Source organism: Haliotis rubra, unplaced genomic scaffold (genome assembly GCF_003918875.1).
Source record: "Haliotis rubra isolate DU_JTF1 unplaced genomic scaffold, ASM391887v1 Scf10, whole genome shotgun sequence".
In the NCBI taxonomy this organism is placed as follows: Eukaryota; Metazoa; Mollusca; class Gastropoda; order Lepetellida; family Haliotidae; genus Haliotis; species Haliotis rubra.
The window spans coordinates 1730921-1756829 of NW_025764892.1; the positions used below are offsets into that span (position 1 = coordinate 1730921).

The 25909-nt window shown below is 37.3% G+C and overlaps 1 protein-coding gene across 1 annotated transcript; it reads right to left on the reverse strand.

The window, feature by feature from the left end:
- Positions 1 to 11372: 11372 nt before the first annotated feature.
- LOC124254341 lies at positions 11373 to 25148 on the reverse strand. The gene is made up of 12 exons (XM_046688278.1): positions 24979 to 25148; positions 24179 to 24260; positions 19833 to 19919; positions 19360 to 19542; positions 17185 to 18273; positions 15767 to 15905; positions 15273 to 15349; positions 14792 to 14977; positions 13125 to 13265; positions 12391 to 12468; positions 11899 to 11968; positions 11373 to 11655 (listed from the first exon to the last, which is right to left on the reverse strand). Exons 5-12 carry the CDS (start codon positions 17618 to 17620, stop codon positions 11430 to 11432), a joined length of 1353 nt encoding a protein of 450 aa, XP_046544234.1. The 5' UTR covers positions 17621 to 18273; positions 19360 to 19542; positions 19833 to 19919; positions 24179 to 24260; positions 24979 to 25148; the 3' UTR covers positions 11373 to 11429.
- Between the last annotated feature and the right edge of the window lie 761 nt (positions 25149 to 25909).

The window sequence follows — 25909 nt, forward strand, 5'->3', positions numbered from 1 at the left end:
CTCTCATGGGTCCAATTGAGCACTGGGGTTCGAATCACTGTTGGACAATAAAATAAACACAAATATAAAATCTAGACTTTTGCAATCATATATTGTTTTTATATGTTATGATTAAGATATGTTTCAATTTTGAAATAAATAGGTGAAGAAATGAATAATTAAGAACATTATATCGCTACGCTCGTTGCATAAAATACACAAAGGTCACACTCGTGATCCTATCAACTTGATCGAAAACTGGACAGCCCGAATATTTTAACGTTCACAAAAAACTATGTTGAGCTTGTAGGTCATTCTTTTACCTTTCTGCTCATCGTATTCAATTTGCCTAACTGCATTTCATATTTGACCACTGACCCTCGCATTAGCACTACCCTCTGCTTTGAACAAACGACTGCATTCGTCACCACTCGCCCCTTTCCGTAACCTCCAAGATGACTCGTCCCCCACTCGATACTTGTTATGTGCGAAAATACGACAAACCAATCAGAACGCGCGTAAATGAGCGCGGTGCTTTGATAAAAATAATCCAGAGTACTTAATTCGTTTATGGCATTATGTCATTGTTTAAAGAATCATGAAAATTATATATCGTCATATTGAAAGTACAAAGAACGTAGCCAAAAGGATTTTGCTGCCTATTATGAAGTTTTTAATAAGAATCATGCGATTGACGGTGAGAGATTCAAATACACGCACGTGCGTTTGTTGACATCACTGGTCTCATGGGTCCAACTGAGTGTATTTCTGACGATCTTGCGGGCTTGATATGGAGATTGTACGTGCGCTTCGACCAATTATAGGAAATGTAATTATAATCGCTACGAGTTTCAAAACAATAACATCGTATTTGTATGTAACTAATCAACTTTAATCTTTAACATTGGGCTTATATTTCATAGCTCTGGGGATATTTTAGTCTGAGTGTTTTTTGGTCATTAATATTTTTTTCAGCGAATTCATTTGAAATTCCACCAGGGGTGTGACAGCAAGGTTACACGAATGTTCAGTTTGAGAAATATTTTAAAGTCATTTGGGATTTAATGTAGATGATTTATTTTATTTTTATTTTTTTTGTATATTCAATAAAACAATTCCCATTTGTGACAATTAAACCCTATTAAGAAAATTAACATAATTGGAAATATAAAGTGAACAGCTGGTAATAATTACATTATAATATGTCTAACAAATATGTTTTTCTCCTTCTTTTAGTTGTATCAAAGAGGTTTAATTATTTAAAATAAGTAAGTAAACAAAACCCCAAAACAACAACCTAGCAATACAATGTACATGTGCTTCGGTGATATTAAGAAACGTTGGAATCAAACAGGGATAGAGTTATCGTTCTTTTTTAAAGTAGTTCTGATGTTCATGCGCCAATATGAAATCCTTCCAGAGGGGCACGAGTCGCTATTCGGCTTGTCCCGGAATAACACGAGTTGGTCACGAATGCAAACGACTGGCCTCTCTTCCGTAAACATCGACAGTTTCCGTAAATCTTTTAGTGTACGAAAACGTTATTCATGCAGTTTTGAGATACGAAAATCGTTGGGCGTTAAGTAAACAATAACATTCTCCACACCGACATGTGCGTTAATATTTCGTGTCAGGTAGCGATTGTTTAGAAATTGTACACATAAAACATGGATCTGAACGACCACATTGATTGAATATAGAATTTTAGCATTTATATTTTAGCAAATGTGATGACGTACAATTCGATGACTTGGTCCCATTTCGCCTGTTGTATGCTGGAAATAAACTGAACGCCCAGTAATAGTAACTAGAAAATGGTTGTTTACCACATTATATAATTAATAATAAATAGATCTAATACATTTTGAAACGCATAAATGATTAATTCAACCATGTAAATTGAACAATGTAAGTGCTTTCAAAAATGTAATAACGATAAAGGGAATATATTTATTATTTTTATTAATTTGGCATATATCATTTCAATATATTATTCAGGTCCATTCTTCCATTTTGCTTGGGGTTGATCATGGTGATGCAATATAGGTATTGTTCTAAAAAAGTATAACAATAGTCATGGTATGGCAACATCTGCGTGATGCTACCGAGAAGTTGATTACACATAGGACCATCTGTGTGTTATCTACTGGATATGGATAATCACATGAATATGATATACATAAAACTGAATGTACTCCATTCCATCCCCACCCAACTCCAGCCACGACACAGCTGCAGTTTCTTATTATGTGATAGGAAAACGGATATATTATGAAATATTAATAGAAGGAATCAGATAAACTGTTGACAGAACTACACCATGATTGTTGTAGGTTGTCAGATAATCATGGTTTAAAAAGGTGAGTAAATATCTTTACATTTCCCACATATTGTGTTAGCCACACATATTCAAATCAAAGCCTAAACAGAATATGTTTAATATGAGTAGCCCATGTGGTAGCATTGGCAGTCTGTGTTCATCCAAATACAGTAGCCTGCACCAACACTAGGGCACCCGTGAAGAGCCACCTCCTCGTGGTGGGTGCAGGGTAAGGCTAAGAGCTCTTCAATCCCCGTTGTGGACCAGGGGGTATATTTGGTCCACCAACCCGTTTGCCGTGGGTTGCGCCCCTGTGTCGGCGGAGGAAGGGATTCTGGTGGTTGAGGGCATAGGATCCAGGAACAGTGTTCTTATTGCCCAGCACACCACTTCGGCCCTAACTTCACTTACACGGGTGGTTGAATGGGCCCGGTTCAATCGATCGGCTGGTCACGCCAGGCCCTGAGCAGTTTATTTGATTTGCACAAATTTGAAATATTGAATTGTATATATTTGGGTCTTGGTTGAAAAATCATTGAACTTAAATACGTTTTGACAGAATGTGAAATTTATTGATTAGAATTAATTGCCTTGAGAAGGCGGTGGCTCATGGGCCAATCTGGTGTTAGTCTGCAGGAGATCCGCTGACATTTAACATCGCCATATTGGCGCTCCATGGTGGGCGGGGACCAGGATTGATGAAACATATTCTTATTATGATGGCACCCAAAACAAACTCAAAGAAGGCGAAAAGAACACAGTCTGATTCAGACAGTGAACTTGACTCCTCAGATGATGAAATCGTTGGTCGACTGTGTTTTTCAGAGCGAGACACCTGGCCCAAGTTTATTGTGCTTGAAGCACAAGGAGATTGTCATTTGACATCTTTTTCTCCTTTTCTGTTACAAACAGCCATAAAAGGTAAAGTTGGAGATGTGTCTAATGTGAAAAAACTGAAGTTTGGCGCCCTGCTGATTGAATGCAGGACGCGTAAATGAGCCGTAAGCATTTTGGAATCAACTTAACTGGCAGATATCAAGATCAAAAGCTACGCGCATAAATCTCTTAACTTTAGCAAAGGGATCATCCCCGATCGAGATCGCAGTTTAAATGAACTCTCTGTGGAGGAAATTGTTTCGGAACTCAGAGACCAAGGTGTCCTGGAAGCTAAACGTTTCACATTTAGGAAAGATGGGAAAGTGTTACCTTCCAATACGTACTTACTGACGTTTGATACACCAAACCTACCAGAGCGTTTAAAAGGTAGGTTGTTTTGCTATGAAGATTGATATGTTTGTACCTCGTCCAATCCGCTGCTTCAAATGCCAAAAGTTCGGTCACGGTTAAAAAACCTGCAGAAACCATGTTGTCTGCTATCGATGTGGAGAGCGAGACCATGAAGGCTCTACGTGTGATGCCACGGTAAAATTTTCTAACTGTGGAGAACCACACATGGCATCCTCTTCTGAGTGCCCTAATTTTAAATTTGAGGCGACAGTGCAACGTGTCAAAACAGAGCAAAACATTGGCTACATTGAAGCATGCAAAATAGTTGCTAGTACAAATTCTGCAGGTCCAGTTAAGAAGAAAACGTATGCAGCTGCAATCAAACCCATCACAAGTTCTGTTTCGTGTCAGACTGATTACACATGGGTAACGAAAGACACGCCTACGTATCTTTCTCAGACCCCGCATCAGTCATATAATGCACCCTTAGTTTCAGTTCAAACATCCCCTACAAAAGTCCAACAAGCAACGGATGTTTCAAAGGCAGAGAAGAAAAAGAATGCAAATGTGAATTACACGAAACAAGTTAAACACTCAGACCGTATTCCAAAAGCTCAGAGAAATCCTGCATTTATATTCAATAAATTTGGAGTACTAGAGGATATGGATGTTTCCTCACCACAAAACACTAGATCACGGAGTTCATTTCATTCCGAAAAAGAAAGACAGAGAACGCTCACCCATAATTCCTCCATAAATGAATAAAAATACTTTAATACAGTGGAACTGTCGAGGTTTTAGGTCTAATTTTGATGAAGTGAAACTTCTTGCACATGATTATGACCCCGTAGCATTATGCCTTCAAGAAACGTATTTAAAGGAAGATGACCGACTTACCTTAAGACACTATAACATGTATAATATATCTGCCAAGGCTAATAATGGTAAAGCATGTGGTGGATCCACTATTTGTGTTAAACAGGGAAAAACACTTCACAGTCCTGTTTCATTAAATACGAACCTACAGGCTGTGGCTGTCCGTCTAACTCTCCATATTGCTATCACACTGTGTTCGTTGTATGTCCCCCATCATCGACACTAAATATTAAGGAGCTTGATAACTTGACTGATCAACTCCCAAAACCCTTCATACTCGTCGGTGATTTGAATGGGCATAACCCTTTATGGGGTTCAACCAGTTATAATGATAAAGGTAAGGTGCTAGAGGATTTTCTTCATAAACAGAATCTTTGCATATTTAACAATGGTAGTAACATGTATTTACACCCAGCAACGGGAACGTACTAAGCGTTGGATTTATCTGTGACTGACCCCTTTCTTTATAACGAATTTATATGGTCAGTTCATAATGATTTATGTGGTAGTGATCACCTTGTTGAAAGGTGAAGATCCGCCATTTTGCATCCTTTGCCATAGATCGATTACTTACAAACACATTTTGCTTGAATGTGTTGACTTTTCCCATATTAGACAACGTTGTTATGACGATGTTCTTACTTTATGTGAACTTTTTAATAAAGTTTCTAACCACTTGATTTTAGCATATTTAAAAGAAATCAAACTGTATGAAAAGATATAGGTTTTTATTTCAGAGATCGGTTTTTACCCTTGAATGTGATACTTGACTGATATATTAGTGATTTTCAACATTTTAATATTTTCAGTGTATTGTCAAACGAAAGACATTTTCTCGCCGCGAATAGCTGCAACATTGCTCATGCGGCGTTAAGCAATACTCACTCACTCACTCACCAATACTAGTGCAGTGGCTAGGGCTGAAAACAGACACTCGGTGAAGAAAGCATGAAACTTTGCAAAGTGCTGGGGAATATCATGATAAAACATATTTTTGGGGGTGCCCGATTTTTTGGGCCCATTTTCCGAAAAATCCAAGACATCCAAGATGGCCGCCAAAAACCAAAGATTTCCAATGCTAACACTACATGACATTTCCTCACTGGATTATATCAGAAAACCTTGCATAGTGCTAGGGAACACCATGATAAAAGATATTTTTGAGGTGTGCCCCATTTAGTGGGCCTATTTTACGAAAAATGCAAGACGTAAGGAAGCAAGATTCTTTATGGATAATAACTTCGTTATTATATATGATGCGAATATATATCACATATTGCAACAAATGAAAATTATTTATAGTCGGCGACCATTCTGAGCGGTAGTCTTGGATTTTCTGTTCGATTCTGATATTGATGGAGCGGGAGGTTTCAAGTCCTTTCTGTGCTGTAGTATTTCACTCTTGCTTGACAACGGTATAAGACTCCATACCGAAACGTCGCATAATATATAATAAAGAAGTTGTTATCCATAAAGAATCTTACTTCCTTATTACTCGCCAACTTATAAAATGCCAATCGACAGAAAATCCAAGACGGCCGCCCAGAATGGTCGCCGACTATAAATAATCTTCATTTGTTGCAATATGTGATATATATTCTCTGTTCAAAGGGCTATTTCTAATACTTTCACGAAATATAACAAACGAGATTTATGTTTAGTAGTACAAAAACATCAAACACATTGTCTGCCATGCTTTTGGTTCAAGATCATGAAGAAAACAGCGAAGTTGTAAAACACCCAGTTGGTGAAGTTGGATTAACAGAAAATGTTGCCTTAACTAGATGGATGATATCTGATCAGAACAAGAAAGATTTCTACATGAGTTTGTGAAGCAAGATGACAAGATGGATACAAGAAGCAATAAAGAAGGTTTTGCTACACAGCAGACATTTAAGAATCAAGTCAACAACGCATGTGGCACAGTTGCTTCGATGGGAAGTCCCTTCCTGGAGGAGTCTCCTGAACTGATGACCCTTGATGAGCATCACTGTGTTGGTGAAGCTGTCGTAGCATCTATGCAATCGATGGAGAAAACAGGAAAAGATAAGTATGAGAAGTTTGTAAAGGATGTTTTTTGTGGAAATGAGTCAATTCACAGCCCCATCAAGAAAAATCACCTCCCTTTTTTCAAACGGCCACAAACAAAACCTCAGTCTAAATCAAACAGCAAACGAGTGACATGAAAAATGACTACAGTCTCTTCAATCAGATGTTCATTGATTGTCAGGTACGTCAATCTGATTTAAATCAATTCTTTCCTCATAAAAACCGCCCCTGGCCACCATTCCATATCAATTCATGGAAAACTTCATTTATCAAACTGCAAATCAGAGCTCTTAGATTATCTTGCATCACCTGCGTATGACTCTGTTCCTGACATTGATGCCAGAGTGTTTGATGGCGATGCCGTTGTTCATGCACTGCATAGAGGTGATTCCGAAACGTTTGGCGATATTTGTGACTTCTTCTTACTACAGACGAAGAGGCAACTGGGATACTGCCATCGTATCGACATTGTTTGGGACATCTACAGAGAAGGTAGCCTGAAGGAGACAACACGAGAAAAGTGAAGAAAAGCAGTAGAAGAAAAGTTTCCCGTCATACTAACCTAACTATAAAACTTCTAAAATCAATGGACAATGAGTGAGTGAGAGTGAGTTATTAGCCATATCGTGACGACAATGGACAATGAAGAACTCTTTGCATTCTTAACAGATGGTGTGGCTAGCAGCTCTTACCAATCAGGAAAGGTGGTGTTCATAACAACGCTTCCCTTTTTCCACGCATTCACTGACTCTGACACAACGTCACAGTTAAGCGGAAAAGGCAAGAAAACTGCTTGGAATACTTGGACATCCTATGAGGATGTGACTGAGAGATGTCCTTTTCCTGCACAGCAACCATTCCAACCTGTGGATAAAGACAAAGTGTTTTTATCACTTGAGGGATTCCCGTGCATCATGTCTGACAGCACTACATCAGTGAACATACACATAGTCAACGAACTGCGACAAAAGATGTTCTGGCACAGCCGCAAGATCAAGTTGATGCAGAACCTTCCTCCCACTCAGGATGCTCTGCTACAGCACACAAACAGGTGCTTGTACCAGGCCAGCATATGGCTTACTCGTTTACTTCCCAGACAGAAAGCACCAGAGCCAGATTTGTTTGGTTGGACAATGGACGACATGACACTGCCAGAAGCCTCACGAAGTTGTCGAGAACCTATCAAATGTTCTTGTTCACCAAGATTAGTTAGTGCTTTAGTCCAAATAAGTTCAGGTGTTAACACAATACACAAATATATATAAAAAGAGATACACGCCATGAAATTTTAATTCAATAGTAAATTGGTCAACAAATTCAGAGCACATTCTCCAAAATTCAAAGCAGAATCACTGAATGTGTGTTGAACTGCTTTTACGCATGTATGCACTGCTGTATAGTGTAATAAAGTAAAGCAAAAAGAGTCCATTGCAGCATTTAATCAAACTATCTGGCTGAATAATTGCTTATATCAAATAATATGATTATTGACATGTATCAGATCTATTCTAATATCACCAGGGTTATGAAGCTGAAAATGATCGATATATAGCAAATGTATACTCTGATACTGGTTTCATGCCATACAAACTACAGTACTCAGGGCAAGTTTCATTTGTAAATATCACAAATAGTGGAATGTACATGTCTTAAAAGTTCATCTTCAAATATATATACTTATAAGGCAATGTATGTGTTTCCATGGTTATGTATTAACATACTCATCATACTGTGTATTTTTATATATTCAGTTTAGTAAAATAATGCGTCAAATTCATTGTATTGAGCAGTATATTTGTGTGTATGTTTGTGTACAGATCACCATGTTTATTGTTATCATAAACATTTCTGAATAATATTGGTATATATACGTTTTCATGTTGTTTTGCAAACCGATTCAGTCACTTAATGTGACAACATTCTGTGAAAAAAGTTTGTTCATGGATGGATCTGTTTTTAAAATGATATGTGCCAAAGTAACTCAAGATAGGAATATATTTTTCTATATTATGTCAATGAGCATGGACAACTTTACAAGCACACGCACAGTTAAAAACCAATGGATTGAACTTTATCATTATCAAACTTGTTGCCATGGAAATGCCAAAAATATCTTATTCAGAATACCAACACTACCAAAAGGCACCAGTACACCACCAGATGTATGTATGTGCCACGTTTGGTGAAGAAACACTGAACGGTTTTACAGTTCTGCTCCAGAAAAGAGCACTACCATCGATTTCAGCCTAAGTCAAACTTGTTGCCACGGAAACACTAAATATTTAATTCAGAATACCAAAAATACCAAAAGGCACCAGAACACCACCAAACCTATCTATGTGGAAAGTCTGGTGAAGAAAATAGTGATCGGTTTTAAAGCTCTGCTCCGGAAAAGAGCACTACCACCGATTTCAGTGAAAATCAAACTTGTTGCCATGGAAACGCAAAACATATCATGATCAGAAATCCAAAACTACCAAAAGGTACCAGTTCACCACCAGACCTATCTATGTGCCAAGTTTGGTGAAGAAATATTGAACGGTTTTAAGTTCTGCTCCGGAAAAGTGCACTAATACCAATTTCAGTCAAAATCAAACTTGTTGCCATGGAAACACAACAAAATATTTTATTTACAAATCCAAAACTACCAAAAGGCACCAGTTCACCACCAGACCTATCTATGTGAGAAGTGTGGTAAAGAAATATTGAACGGTTTTAAAGTTCTGCTCCGTAAAAGAGCACCAACTCCAATTTCAGTCAAAGTCAAACTTGTTGCCATCAAAACGCAAAAAATATAATAATAAGACATCCAAAACTACCAAAAGACACAAGTACACCACCAGACCTATCTATGTGCCAAGTTTGGTGAAGAAATATTGAACCGTTTAAAAGTTCTGCTCCAGAAAAGACAAATGTGCACGGACGCATGGACGCACTTGTCAATACTGTCAGAGTATAAATGACCTCACCACGTTTAAGTTTGTAAATGACTATGAAAGTTTGGGTGTTCCCATACTTTTTGTTTGTAGTATATATTCAATCAGTGAGGTCGTTCAGATCCATGTGTCGAAGCGTTAGCGCAGCAGACCCCGGGAACCAGGCTGAGCCGTTTTCTGTTTCCCATTTGCCACTTTCTGTAACCTCCAAGAAGACTCGTCCCCCTTGCTTGTTATGTGCGAAAATAAGACAAATCAATAAGAACGCTCGTAATGGTTGCGGTGCTTTGATAAAAATAATCCCAACTACTTAAATCGTTTATGAGATTATGTCATTGTTTAAAAAGTCATGAAAAATATATACATGTATCGTCATATTGAAAGTACTAAGAACGTAGCTAACAGAATTGTGCTGTCTAATGTGAAGGTTTTTTTATCAGAATCCTGCGATTGACGGTGAGAGATTCAAATACACGACAAAATGTTGTTGACAAAATGGCTCTCACTGGTCCAAAAATATGATTGCAAAAGTCTAGATTTCTATTTTTTGAAATTATTGTCCAAACAGTGATTCGAACCCCTGTGGTTGAGATGATCCTATCTTCCAGTCATGAACAGGATTGGGTCGCTGTACGAGTGAGTGAGTGAGTTTAGTTTTATGCCACACTCAGCAATATTCCAGCAGTCTGTAAATAATCGAGTCTGGACCAGACAATCCAGTGATCAACAACATGACCACTGATCTGCGCAATTGGGAACTGATGACATGTGTCAACCAAGTCAGCGAGCCTGACCACCTGATCCCATTAGTCACCTCTTACGACAAGCATGGGTTACTGAAGATCAATATTCTAACCCGGACCTTCACGGTTTCTTTGCTGTACGATCAAATTCTGGAATGGGTGATGGAATAAACAAGGTTGCGCACTCAGTCATGGTGAGCTGAAGCTGGGATATACAGGACAGCGTTCTGCAAAGCGAGATATCGCATGTAATGCTGTGGTATGATACTTGCTGTTGAGATCAAAAGATTTGGATGAATGAAGAAACCATTCTGTAATTTTTGTTGACATTTTTTCTTGATAATTCTTCTGAAGCAATATTGACTTTTTCCATTTATTAACTCCAGTGAAACCTGGTAGTTGGTGTCCATGTTACTCATAAACACACAATATACAATTTTTATTTCATTAAAATAATGGTATTTAATTGTGTTTCATATAAACAAGAACCTAATATAGGTTGATAGGTTACCAGCATAGAAAATGTATCTAAATTTTGTAAACAACATAGCAGAGTACCATGGACTGAAATAAGGCAATTCTTTCTCATTCATTCAAAACTTTCCCTAATGGGTAACAGTTACCTTTCCCTAATGGGTAACAGTTACGAAAATCCTCTACCAAGTTAAACAGCAAATATGTTCTTCCCTCGGACATTCAGATATTAATTCCACTAGTGTAATCACAAGTTCAACAACATAAAAATATAATGTTTCAGTAGTTGAAAGTCAACTGTTTGAGACTGATGTAGATAAAAAGTATGATCAGAAAGTTGTTTCGATGAAGAAACAAATACACTTGACAAGTCGGCAAAGTTATCATTTGAAAAAATAGTGCCCTTGAAATAAGTGTGTATCCTTCTTGACACAGAGTAAACCAACAATGATCTGGTGTCACAGGGCAGTCTGATAATCCAGGAGTACAGAATTATCCTAGTGCTTCACATACAGTACAGAAGCTTTAATACTCGTTTATGAGTGCTGAGGTTGTCTAATTTACTTGGACCTTGAGTAAAGATAATTCAAGATAATGACCTGCAGAGGGTACAAACCAATCTGCAAATCTAAACAATTTCATGTGATACTGCTACCTGAAATTGAGCAAACATGTCTCACTATGTAATATATTAAATATTATTTTATTGGTTGAAACAAGCATTTTCACATCTTTGAGATCTTGAAAATCAATCTGAGGGACTCACAATTACAAAACACTTTTATTTACTTTAAAATACAGTGTCTGCTAGAAAGCTGTCACACATCACATCTGTGCCACATGTTCAAGAGGTTCAGCATGTATGCCAATACAAGTGGCCTTGACTTCATGGGCATATACCGAGAACCTGTTCATGATACATATCTGCTCATCAGCTGTGAATACATTGCGACTGAGACTGAGATGGTCCATCTTGTGTTTCACTTTGGTTCTTCTCATCTCTAATCTGTCTAACATCTCCATCAGATCTTGTCCTTTGAATTGGTTGAATCTGCAAGACAAAAAACAGTTGAATTTATTTAGAGCTGGAGTTTGAGACATGGACTTCCCCAACACACTTTCTGATTTCAGAATGACAATCTTTCTTTAATCACCTAAGTCTTTGAGCATTGATATAATATTGGTCTGAAAAATTCCAATGATCCAATATCTATAACTCACATTCTGTTTCCACACCCATCCTCAATTTTCCAGCAAGTAACATGCTGCCATGATAAACGTGTAATGTACTTACGCAGCATTCAGATCCTTCATAACAGGAGAAAGAGCAAGGATCTTCTCAATTACTTGTAAATGTCTAGCTCCTGTAAAATGAAAAGTTTTGCTATGTGATCTCAGAAAGCATTTACCAAGATAGTAAAACTTTGAGGGTTATTTCAAAATATTGTAGTTTTCACTCAAACATTTTCTGATATAATATATCCTGTGTCAATAATTTGTGGCTTAATTCAGATTGTCAGTGAGTTAGAAGTGCAGTCTACAAGATTAAACTGCATGCACAATGTATCGAGAAATCAGATCTAAAACAGTAAGAAGTTTACCTCATATATGAAGAGGATATAGGTTACAATCGAAGTGTACAAAATCCTGAAAAAGATTCTTTTGTTTTTTTGTTTCATTTTGAAACATATTAGTTCATGTTTACATTATATGGTCTGACAACCACTGTAGGTTGCAGTTGGGCATCCATACAATAACAAATAACCATTATTAACTATCAACATACCCAGATAGTTGTTGCTGATATCAAGTACCTCTAGGCCCTGGTGATCTCCTACAGCATCCACAAAATTAGGGCAAGTATCTGGAAGATGTTACAGATCAAAGATAAAAAGAAATTCACAAAACAATCACACAGCACAAACTGCTCTATGACATTTTTTTTCAGTAATTCAATTTTATATGATAATACATATGTTGATTTGCCAAATATTAGCCAAATTCTTTAACCATTAAAATTTCATCAAGGGGTTAATTGCCAAGAACCATCTCTAAGCTGGCGGACAATGTGACAACAGAGGAAATTGTATTCCCAACTTGCCTACAGTGAAATGCAAGACCTGATCTGGCTAAAGGAGGAATGGCCGCTGATCACAGCCAAAAGGCATCCTTTGATCATTAACAGTCAAGAGAGGAAGGCATGTACCCTGGTTTGGTCACAATGCGATCATGATTATTCTGAGTAAAATTTTCCATCGGCATTATGGTTTCCAAAATGTGAAGTTAATGACAGATGGACAGAAAATACGAATCAGTTTCAGACAAGCTGCTAACTTGGTTTGAATATGATATATTTACAATTTTAGTGAGTGAGTTCAGTTTTACACCGCATTCACCAATATACCAGTTATATGGCGGCGGTCTGTAAATGATCGAAACTGGACCAGACAATCCAGTGATCAACAGCATGAGCATCAATCTTTACAATTTTAACAAACAAACTGTCAATGTCACACATACCTATCATGTTGGACAATCCCACATTTGAAAGACATAACCTTTTTAGGGACACTGAATGCAGCACAAAGTTTGTGAGGGACTGCTCGCATCCCTCACCTTCTACCATGTTGTCATTTAAGCTTAGTTCCTCCATACCAGCACCTGAAACATGATGACAATGCACAGTGCTCGCATTTAACTGTCTAATACAGCAAGTCAACATTTAACACACTGCATTATCTCTGTCTGCCCAATTAAAAATTCAGGTGTACATGTAGTACAATGTGTATGTGAAGGTTTTAGATACATTTTCATGATTTCCACGACTCAATGTGGATATATTTCAGTTTCCATATTTAAAAATGAAACTAAAACATCCCTGTCATAAAAATAACATCAAATTTTAGAGTGGATCCCAAAATCATTATATTTTCATACTGCAACATAACTTCCCAAGGAAGTCAATGCATGTATTCTACTACGACATCTTATATAACATATGTTATATTTGGGATTACACTTTCTTACTGGCAAACAAGGATAAGTTGAGCACCGACCTGACAATTGACCCATATTAGCATGTATGAGTGCCGCCCATTGGCGCTTGCCATTGTGAGCGAAGGGGACCCACGTTTTCCGCGATCAAGTGTAGTGCTACACCAACCACGTGAGAGTCTTATGAGAAAGGCATGTGCAACTACGCGCTGAATCAATTTCATTGTCATGCACTGCACCTACATCTGCTTTACCTTGCACAAACCAAATTGGTTTGCTCATTATCGTGCACCGCCTATTTCTCGTAAACATGTTCTCTGTGCAGGTCCAACTTATCCTTGTTTGGCAGTAGTAAAGTACAGATTCTAGTACTTTGGTTTGGTTGACTCGCATGCAGGATTCGAACCCACACCCTCAGAGTCAGGCACCTAATCACCAACACACAAAGTCTGCCACCTAACCTGCTCAGCCACCGCAGTTTCCACATTTTAGATTCTTGCCAGAGATACTGAATCTATGTTACACCCTGATCTTGCTGATAACAGTATACGCTCAAAAGAAGAGATATTCAAAAGTTCCTTCTTCAAACACATCTGTTCAAAAGGAAATCTGCCTTTTGTGCCACAAACACATACTTTCTTGTGTATTTTTTAAGTGGTTCTAGTAATCTGGGAAAATTATGTTCTGGGTTTACAAAACAAACATATATGCTGACTAAAATGTATCTTCATTGATCCATAGTTCATGCTTTCAATCTACTGAAAACAGAGTTCAATTTCAAATGAAAATTACAAGTAAAGAATCACTATGTTTGAAACTTATGAACTGAAAACACACTAGGCTTATCTACGGACTGCATTATGGTATCTGCCCCAAACCTTTCTAAAGAAGAAAAGAAAAAGAATCGCAGAACACTTTTTAGTGGAATTACATGGCATAGAAACAAGCTGATTCCCAATAACTGGAAGAGCGTTAAAAAAACCTGGCAAATACTAAGAACACTAAAATGATATTAACATGATTATTTATTATGTCCAATACCACATCCTAACATTTGTCATCAATTTGTAGCATAGAATCAAACCATGGTTCTGAAACTACAGCATAAAGTAAGATAGGCAGTAAAATGTCTGGCTGTTAGCATGGTTAGCTATCATGCAATGTCAACAAGTTGTCAATTATTGAGTTGTTACCTGTGTTCCTTTGTTTTACAATGAGTGTATCAAGAATTTGACGTATCTTGTCAGGCTGCAGATGACATGAGGCCAGCCTCAAACCTCTCAAAGCAGTATCAGCTCTGATGAACTCCAGCAGAAGGTTGAATGTTTGTTCTTCAAAAGAGTTCCAACTCAAATCTAAAATCTTCACTGCAGCAAGCTCTGCAAGTAGAAGCATCATACATATGTATATTGCCTAAAAATAACATACAATCAACCAACAATCAAAAAGTCATACCCTGTCACTTCAAACTAATCATTACAACGCGTTCAGGCTAAATTGACCAAAGTTATAAAATATTTTGACATGTAATGTATATTTGGATGCATTATGATTGTCAAGTTAGAAACTCTTGAACTGATTGTACTTATTTTAACACAAGAAATTATGGTGCTAACACTTTAACAGGCCATTAACATGATCAAAAACAATAACTGTATCCTTATTTGTACTTACTATGCTTGATGGTTACAGGTTCTTGAATGCAGATAAGCTTGCACCCGGAAATTTGAAAAAACTCCATAGGCTTTGGACTGTAAAGGTATATTCAAATAATGTATAAATAGTAATTAAAAAATCCACTTACATATATACAACTTAGAGATCCCCCTTAAAAGAAAAGGTAAATATCTCATAAAAGATATGTCCCCATAACTTGATAATTTATAAGTAGGCATTTGAAGGCATTATTATTTATTAAAACAATTTTCCATAGCTGGCAGGTTAGAATACATGGTCAACCATAAACATGGCAAAAGAAAATTGTTTCAGTTTACATATATAAGCTATTGTGTACCAGATCTATATCAACTATATCACTATGTACATAGCATCTTCTAGCCATGTAATGTTCCCAAAACAATACCATCATGCCAAGTACACAGTTGTTTAAATATCATAATACCAACATGCAAGATTGCCCAATCTTCTAAATGGGCATACTGACTCACCGCACATACTGACTGTGCCGGTAGTGACACATAAATAGATGTATAAGACATTCTAAGAACATGTCTGTAAATCCTGTGTCCACAACCAAGTGTGTCAGTTGTTTACGGCAAACCAACTCCAGAACAGTTTTCATCAGTCCTGTGAACAAAATGACACTGAACTTATTGACAGACCAGCGACGACTTTAATATCACCTTAGTGCCTTAAAAGGGTGTATGTTTCCACACTCAATCATCATAATTAATTACATATGAAATGGTTTTGGTATTTCTATGTGTTTCAACGTTTGAATGTATAAGCACTTTTCATGCTTATGTGATATATATTATGCAAGCATTACAGTTTTACTCAACATGTTGATCACAAAAACTGTTTTGTACAATACAAGAAAATATTTCTACTTTCTTTATCCGGTCAGCCATGAAGATCCAGGCTAGAATTGGTCTTCAACAACCCATGCTGGTCATAAGAGGCGACTAATGAGATCAGGCTTGCTGAATTGGTTGACACATAATATTGTATCCCAATTGCAAAGATCGATGTTCATGATGTTGATCACTGGATTGTCTGGTTGATTATTTACAAACCACCACCATATAGCTGGAATATTGCTGAGTGGAGTGTTAAACAACAACCAAACCAAAAAGCAAACTGTTATCCGGTACATGCTTGGTTCTTAGATGTGAGAAGCCTGGGTCTCACTACCCATAAATGTATGGTTTCTTACCCATGTTCAGATTTATGATTTTCTCAAACAAGTTATCATGGAAAGACATTTCCAAAGTTGATGCTTAGCTAACCTTGCACACTGAATGCTGGAACTAAGAAACATCAGCCCTTTATCAAGAAAGAACTATGCGCCAGTCTGCTTGCCACAGTATGTCTGTTCACATATTGCTAAAAGTATCCTGTGGATTTTAAGGGTTCTGTCTAGAAACTAGATAAGTGGGCACCCATTCAGAGTATGCACATGAGGTCATGTTCAAAACTTATGGGTCCACATGCAGTTTGTAAATGTAGAGTCACAGTCCCCAAGTAATATTAGACCAGAGACCATATAATAGAGGGACGGCCCTCTCCAACAGTTTATCACTAACCATCAGCGCTACGGCCTGGCATGTAACTGATATTATATGGTCTCTGATTAGACAAACACACGATGTTTTACATGGAATCTTTCTTGTACCTAATATATTACAGCAGCAACAACATCCCTTGTGTTATATTTAGCCTCAACAGCTTGCAGGTGTTTGTTGCCCTTAACATGTCTCTTCAAGATACTCATACTCATGTGCCGGTCTAAAAATTATAGTGAGAATCCTGCAACGCCTATCGCCTTGGCAGAATACTGCAGGTGGTGTTCTCTAGTTATCACTATTTAAGTTTCTCAAGAAAATTATTTGCTCCTTTAACTTACCTGCACTTAAAAAGACGTACAGTTTTCTTAAGTTGCTCCAATGTGGCAGGAACTGACTGATTATATCACCAGCTGTCAGAGTTCCAGTATCACTGGTCATAGCAAAGATCCGAACTCCTCCAGAGCCTACACAAAGCTTTTCACAAGACCTGCTTCTATGGATCAAATCACTAGAAGCAGCAGAGGATTCACTTTGGGAGCTACTAGTTGCAAGACAATCAGATATACGTCTATGAACTTTGGGCCTTGAAGCTGCAGCACTCTGGTGATTTGAGCTAGGGGTGCTCAAAGTGTTTCTGTGGAGTATGGACTTGGACTTTTCTGATGCTAAAGGTGAGGTAGGAATGCTGTAAGGCTTTGCCTGGGGTGAAAGACATCTGGGTGGGGTGGTACTACTTATTGCACTAGTTTCTGAAGAAGAATCACTTGATGACATTGCTTGAGTCTGTGAGTTTGTGTTGCTTTCGGGACTGCTTTATCAAGCAAACAGTCAAGCACTTTGTCCTGTAAGTCTCTGTGATATAACTGGTTTAACTGATCTTTCAATGAAGTATCTGAAGAGTCTGGAGACGATTCATTCGAAGAGTTTTGTTTTGTGGTTTCAGGTGCAGTGGTGATTGATTTTTTCAACAAGAGGGTTGACATGGTAGTCGAAGCAGATTTAAAAAACTTCTTTCCCACCACTAAACGTAGCAGTTTCCTCGCCATGACAAGGACAGCCACTACATATAGCTATCAGTTGTGTGAGCTCCCTCTCGCTCAGTGATGACCCACGTAAAGAGATTTGTTCAAGGCGCCCTTCTGTCAAAAGCTTGCTTAGGAAATACTTCAGATTATAAAAGCAAAACGTTGTAAGGGGAGAGATGACTAGCTTTTCGGTATGCTTTATCAATTCCATCATGAGTTCTTCATCTGAAGCTATATAGTGTACATGTCGCCCGTTTAATACAAGTTTCTTGCAATACTTTGCACATTTCATCAGAAAAGATGTGTAGATGGATGGATGGACTTCATCTGCCTGGCGTGAACCTTGCCCTTGTTTCAGTTTGTGCAAGGGCACTGTGTACATATCAGTCGGCGATGGAACATCTAGAAAGAGAATATTTTCTCAGAATATGAATATATGATTATCAAACTGACAATATTTAAACCATTCAAAATCATATGAGAAATAACAGAGATTGGTATTGTGTGGGTCTGTGACATTACACTTGTATATATGTGATATTTTGCAACTGCATCAATGTTCTAACATTTACAACAATTTAGAATAATCTTCTCCTTGATGCTACAGACTTTACACCATTCAAAAGAGTACAGACATGCAAAGATTTCTTTCCCTGTGAAATACAACTGACACACACATGAAGATATGGGTTAGAATTGGTCCTCAGTAACCCATGTTTGTCATGAAAGGCAATCAGGTAGTCAGGCTCTCTGACTTGGATGACCCACGTGTCATTGCATCCCAATTGCGTAGGTCAATGCTCATGCTGTTGATCACTGGATTGTCTGGTCCAGACTCAATTATTTACAGACTGCCACCATATAGCTAGAATATTGCTGAGTGCAGCATTAAAACAACAAACAAACCAACCAACCAACCTGATCCTCTCCTGGGTTCATAGTTCCTTGTTGTTTAGTGCAAGTTAATCATAACAGTTGGAACAAACCCCTGGTACAGCAAGAGCACTCTGATGTTTGTTTAACTAAAATTACTCTGTGGCATTGTTCAGTACATGTAGTAGGAGAGAAATAAACTTTTTTCCCATGGCAAATGATGAACAAAATAATCATGCTTAATGAATTTCCAATATCAATGAAAAGGAGGGGAAAGCATTTTCAATTACGATATTGCTTATATTTAGCTTACATTATGGTAAAATAGTATTCAGCAGATGGATCAAATGGATTTAAAGGTTTTGTGACTTCCCTCTGCCACACTTGATAAACAGCACATTTTTACCCCTGCTGATTAAGCAATTTCAATTACAAATTCATACGATAACAGTTTCAAACATGTCACAAGGACTTTCTATTTTCATAAAATATTTTATATTTTGTTCAACATGTTTAACTGTATCATGTCTACTGTTCCATCTGTTCAATACTTGTCAGACATGAGTTTCTTAAAGTAAGTCGTAAGTCTGTTTGTCTAATAAAGAAACATCTCACCACACATGCCAGCAGCAAATGTATCAAGCGAGAGAATTGTCAGCAGAGAATGGAACTGTTTGTAATGGTAGATATCCTTGTAGCAGGTAATGCCATCTGACTCTCCAAATACATCCTTGACACCTCGTCGGAGCAAATTGAGAGTCTGGCAGTGATAATGCCAAACAACATCTACATCTAAACCTGAAACAGAATTGTACCATTAAGTTGTCATAATTTGTTATCCATAGTTATTATTAAGACTCAGCATTAAGATTTTGTTTGTATTGCAGCAAAGAAATAATGAGCATATTGATGTTTCATTAAACGAACAAAATGAAAAAAACATTATTCAATATAGCAATATGTCTGATATCTCAAAACTGCTGTTCCCTGATATTGATGAATGCAAATGTATCAATAGTAAAATGCAAATGTGGAATGTATTCTATCAATAAGGGCAATTTCTAGGCATTTCTAATCTTGCTTCTCACCTTGGCTGCAGAGGATGTCATCTAGCCTATAGAGATCAGCAGCACTCAGTTTCATAATAACCAGCTCAAGTACAGTGCGTGGTTGACCTATGGGTAAAATAACACAATAATTAAGGATGTCACGATACATAAGTTTCATGGATCAATACGTATCACGATACCCATGTCACGATTCGATATGCATCATGATACCTATTTTTGCGGCATAATTGTGTAAATGTAGCTACATTTTGAACATTAATATTTCATATTTTATAATTGTCCCCAAAAAGATCAACATTTTTTATTCTCAGAGATCAAAAAGTTCTTATTTCCCATCTTTGAGCATGCAAATTAATCATTTATAACTCACATAAAATCAAACAAGAGTCATCAGAAGATGACATATCCCCCCGGCCCCCACATCTTTGAAAGAACAAATCATCTGACAGTTACTTAAAGTCCAGCTTGATTTTAGACTAAGTGCAAATCCTTCCATGGAAATCATGAAAAATATAAATGACAACAAGAGTCATCAGAAGATGACATATCCCCCCGGCCCCCACATCTTTGAAAGAACAAATCATCTGACAGTTACTTAAAGTCCAGCTTGATTTTAGACTAAGTGCAAATCGTTTCCATGGAAATCATGAAAAAAATAAATGCCAAAAATCTGCAAATAGCAAAAGGCACAACTTTAGGATCTGTTTGATATATCTATCAAGTTTTGTTGAAAAATATTATACGGGTTTTGAGTTGTGCTCGGAAGCGAAAAGCAATCCTTACTTTTTTGAGACTAAGTCCAAAATGTTTCCATGGAAACCAAGAAAAATAAAATGCCAAAAATCTGCAAATAGCAAAAGGCACCACTTTAAGGTTCGGTTTCATACATCTACCAAGTTTTGTTGAAAAATATTAAGAAGTTCTTGAGTTATGCTCTGGAAGCTAAGCCCACCCCTCACTTTTGGGACTAAGTCCGAATCATTTCCATGGAAACCAAGAAAAATAAAAATGACAAAATCTGCAAATAGCCAAAAGGCACCACTTAAGGTTCTGTTTGATATATCTACCAAGTCTTGTTGAAAAATATTGAACGGTTCTTGAGTTATGCTCTGGAAATGAAGCCCACCCCTCACTTTTGGGACTAAGTCCGAATCGTTTCCATGGAAACCGGGAAAAATTAAAATGCCAAAATCTGCCAAATAGCAAAAGGCACAACTTTAGGATCTGTTTGATATATCTACCAAGTTTTGTTGAAAAATATTGAATGGTTCTTGAGTTATGCTCCGGAAACGAAAGCAATCCTTACTTTTTGAGACTAAGTTCAAAATGTTTCCATGGAAACCGGGAAAAATAAAAATGCCAAAAATCGGCAAATAGCAAAAGGCACCACTTAAGGTTCTGTTTCATACATCTACCAAGTTTTGTTGAAAAATAGTGAACGGTTCTTGAGTTATGCTCTGGAAACGAAGCCCACCCCTCACTTTTGGGACTAAGTCCGAATTGTTTCCATGGAAACCGGGAAAAATAAAAATGCCAAAAATCTGTGAAATGCAAAAGGCACCACTTTAGGATCTGTTTGATATATCTACCAAGTTTTGTTGAAAAATATTGAACGGTTCTTGAGTTATGCTCGAGGAAGCGAAGCCCACCCTTCTTTAAGACTAAGATCAAACGCGTTTCCATGGAATCCGAGAAAAATAAAAATGACAATTATCTGTAAATAGCAAAGGCACCACCTTAGGTTATGTTTGACATATCTACCAATTTTGGTTAAAAATATCAAGCGGTCTTTGAGTTATGGTCCGGAAACAAAATGATTACGGACGGATGATTGAATGATTGACGGACGGACAGAGGCGGCGACGACTATATCCACCGCATTATATGCGGTGGGATAAAAATCTACAAATAGCAAAAGGCACCACTTCAAGATCTGCTTCACATATCTGCCAAGTTTTACTGGAAGATATTAAGAAGTTTTGAGTTGTGCTCTCGAGCTTGAAACCTACCCGCCCTTTTGAGACCAAGTCTGAATCGTTTCCATGGAAACCAAGAAAAATAAAAATGACAAAATCTACAAATAGCAAAGGCACCACTTTGGGATCTGCCTCACATATCTGCCAAGTTTTGCTGAAAAATATCAAGAAGTTTTCGAGTTGTGCTCCGGAAATGAAACCCACCCCTCCCTTTCGGGACTAAGTCCGAATCATTTCCATGGAAACCGGGAAAAAAAAAAAATGCCAAAAATCTGCAAATAGCAAAAGGCACCACTTAAGGTTCTGTTTGATATATCTACCAAGTTTTGTTGAAAAATATTGAATGGTTCTTAAGTTATGCTCCGGAAACTAAAGCAATCCTTACTTTTTGAGACTAAGTTCAAAATGTTTCCATGGAAACCGGGAAAAATAAAAATGCCAAAAATCGGCAAATAGCAAAAGGCACCACTTAAGGTTCTGTTTCATACATCTACCAAGTTTTGTTGAAAAATAGTGAACGGTTCTTGAGTTATGCTCTGGAAACGAAGCCCACCCCTCACTTTTGGGACTAAGTCCGAATTGTTTCCATGGAAACCGGGAAAAATAAAAATGCCAAAATCTGTGAAATGCAAAAGGCACCACTTTAGGATCTGTTTGATATATCTACCAAGTTTTGTTGAAAAATATTGAACGGTTCTTGAGTTATGCTCCGGAAACGAAGCCCACCCTTCTTTAAGACTAAGATCAAAACGTTTCCATGGAAACCGAGAAAAATAAAAATGACAATTATCTGTAAATAGCAAAAGGCACCACTTTAGGTTATGTTTGACATATCTACCAATTTTGGTTAAAAAATATCAAACGGTCTTTGAGTTATGGTCCGGAAACAAAATGATTACGGACGGACGGACGGACAGGACGGACGAGGCGACGACTATATCCCACCGCATTATATGCCGGTGGGATAAAAATCTGCAAATAGCAAAAGGCACCACTTCAAGATCTGCTTCACATATCTGCCAAGTTTTACTGGAAGATATTAAGAAGTTTTTGAGTTGTGCTCCGGAAACGAAACCTACCCCGCCCTTTTGAGACCAAGTCTGAATCGTTTCCATGGAAACCAAGAAAAATAAAAATGACAAAAATCTACAAATAGCAAAAGGCACCACTTTGGGATCTGCCTCACATATCTGCCAAGTTTTGCTGAAAAATATTAGAAGTTTTCGAGTTGTGCTCCGGAAATGAAACCCACCCCTCCCTTTCGGGACTAAGTCCGAATCATTTCCATGGAAACCGGGAAAAAAAAAAATGCCAAAAATCTGCAAATAGCAAAAGGCACCACTTAAGGTTCTGTTTGATATATCTACCAAGTTTTGTTGAAACATATTGAATGGTTCTTAAGTTATACTCCGGAAACGAAGCCCACCCTCTCTTTTGGAATTAAGTCCGAATCGTTTCCATGAAAATCGGGAAAATTAAATATGCCAAAATTCTGACAAATAGCAAAAGGCACAATTTTAGGATCTGTTTGATATATCTACCAAGTTTTGTTGAAAAATATTGAACGGTTCTTGAGTTATGCCCTGGAAACGAAGCCCAACCCTCACTTTTGGGACTAAGTCCGAATCGTTTCCATGGAAACCGGGAAAAATAAAAATGCCAAAAATCTGCAAATAGCTAAAGGCACCACTTAAGGTTATGTTTGACATATCTACCCATTTTTGTTGAAAAATATCGAACAGTCTTTGAGTTATGCTCCGGAAACAAAATGATTTCGGACGGACAGACGGACGAAGGGGATAAAAACATGATACAATTGCAAAATGTAAACGATACATAAACATATTTAAACCGATACTTTCAAAACTAAATATTGATATAGTTTTGAATGTATCGATAATTATATCATCTTAGAAAAAGTATCGGTGCATCAATGTATCGTGGCATTCCTAACAATAATACATGAAACTTGGCTATCACTGTCATTCATTATCAGTTGACAAAAGTCTTTTAACTCTTACAAACAAAAATTAGTGAATGAGACTGTTGAAACATATGAAGAACAAAAGAAAGACCTAAAGACATATACTAGACTTTCTACAGACTGTTTAAAAAAGAAACAGTTCCTCTGTCTCCAACATATATCCACAAGTATAACAAGCACTGACGAATTTAGTAATTTCATTGGGCCTTTCTGAGTTTCCCCTAACCCTTTCAAATTATGACTCATGTAAATAATCCGGTATATGTAAGCATACAAATGACATCTCAAAATGTATGGCAGACTAAAATTCATAAATATGGACAAAAATGCAACTAAACAATGCTAAATACAAGTCATGAAGTGCCGAACTTTCTCTATGCCTATAACATGGAATATTTACTTACAGGCAAAGGCAGCATCTGGATACAGGTGCCCATGTTCTCCGACAAATTCTGCCGTTATCTCAAACAGGGTCTTCATTCTTTCCTACAATATTAACATGCTTAATAATAAGTATATATTTTGACAATCATCAAACTATCTGGTGAATACCAATAATTAATCCGGTGCACACAATCAAGAGGTTGGTACTGTGAGTGTATGCTTTCAGGGTATGATGATCTACCAAGTGTGACCACACAATTTCCTTAAACCTTATGGCCATAATAGGTACTCAGCCTTACTAGAAATTCCCATGGGTGGGTCAGTTTGTGCCAAGACTATAATACTATATAGAATGTCTCAAAGACAACTGTTGTTCTTTGCTACAATAAGCAGGGTTTCCCATGTATCATGAATATTTTGTATCACTGTTACTAAATAAAGTGTTTGAAATGGACAAACCAGTTTAACAGACAGGAATTCGTAATTTGGACACATGACGAATATTTAATATTTTACACCTGCCTAGAAAAAGAAGTGTTATTCGCATGTCTTATGAGGTCCTAATGAAGAAAGGTGAATAATAGAAAACTGAAAACTTGATCCATTTAATCACAAGTTCATCACAACAGTATCAGCTCAATGTCATCATTTCTGTAATCAACATCAAACTGCCGAAAACAGACAGTGCCATTATATTTTGATCTTTGTTACATCAGGCTTGAGAACGTTAACTGAAAAACATTCTCTCTGATTTGTGATTAATATATTTGCAAGGAAAAACCCAGAACAGGCCTTGTATGGTCACACATATTTGCCTCACCATCTACATGCAGTTAGAACGCCCAAGGGAAATTATGGTTCTTGGAACGGACGTTTTGTCTTCGAAACATCATGGTTTTCAATCGACATGTTTAGTAATGTCATATTTTCTCCGTATGTGAGCGTATTTCTCGTCTTTTCTGTCATCCGTCGGCTGCGTTTGAAGGGCAGATAACTCTAATCGCATATTCGCATGAGCTCTAAGCTGGTTTCCGGCTCCCTTTGCGCGCGTAACCTTGCGTATGCGAGATGGGACCCAGCTTACATTAGCTCTGCATACCACTACAAAAGAATATCATCTTGCCACAGCAACCAAATAAATAAACTTTCGTGAAACAGAAATTTAACGTGTTCTTATTTGCACCATGCAAATATGTATAATGCCCATTGTTACTTTTCAGAGCAAGTTTCAGGAAAATATGTTTTGGGTTTCTTTTTATCATATAGTATGCAGTAAATACTTGATGTAAATCGAATGAAGTGAACGAACGGGTGCTTACAATATTGGTTTACGAAAATGTTAAGTTTGAGAGAAAACAGAGCTACGTGTGATATTTTTCAAAATATTTATGCAAAAATTCCGATTGTCAGGTGTCAATATCTCGTAAAATATGCAGCAGCAATCAGGTTAGTTATTAAGTTATCTCAGTAGTACTTTCATCATATTCGGGTAGTGGTACAATGTGTAGAAAGAAACGATCAGTTAATTGGTTTCTCATTTCATTTCCCCATATTTCTGAAACATATATATAATGCTGAAAATCGTGTTGAAGTCCACTTTCTTCATTACTGTATTGGTGCACTCGATGACACAGTTACAGTTAAGGAAGAGAAATCGATAAATGCTATGATGATGTACGTATCACAGGGACGGATACAGCGTTTTTTCGTGTGCACAATTTCTATAATTGTCCCGTATATATGCAATAAAG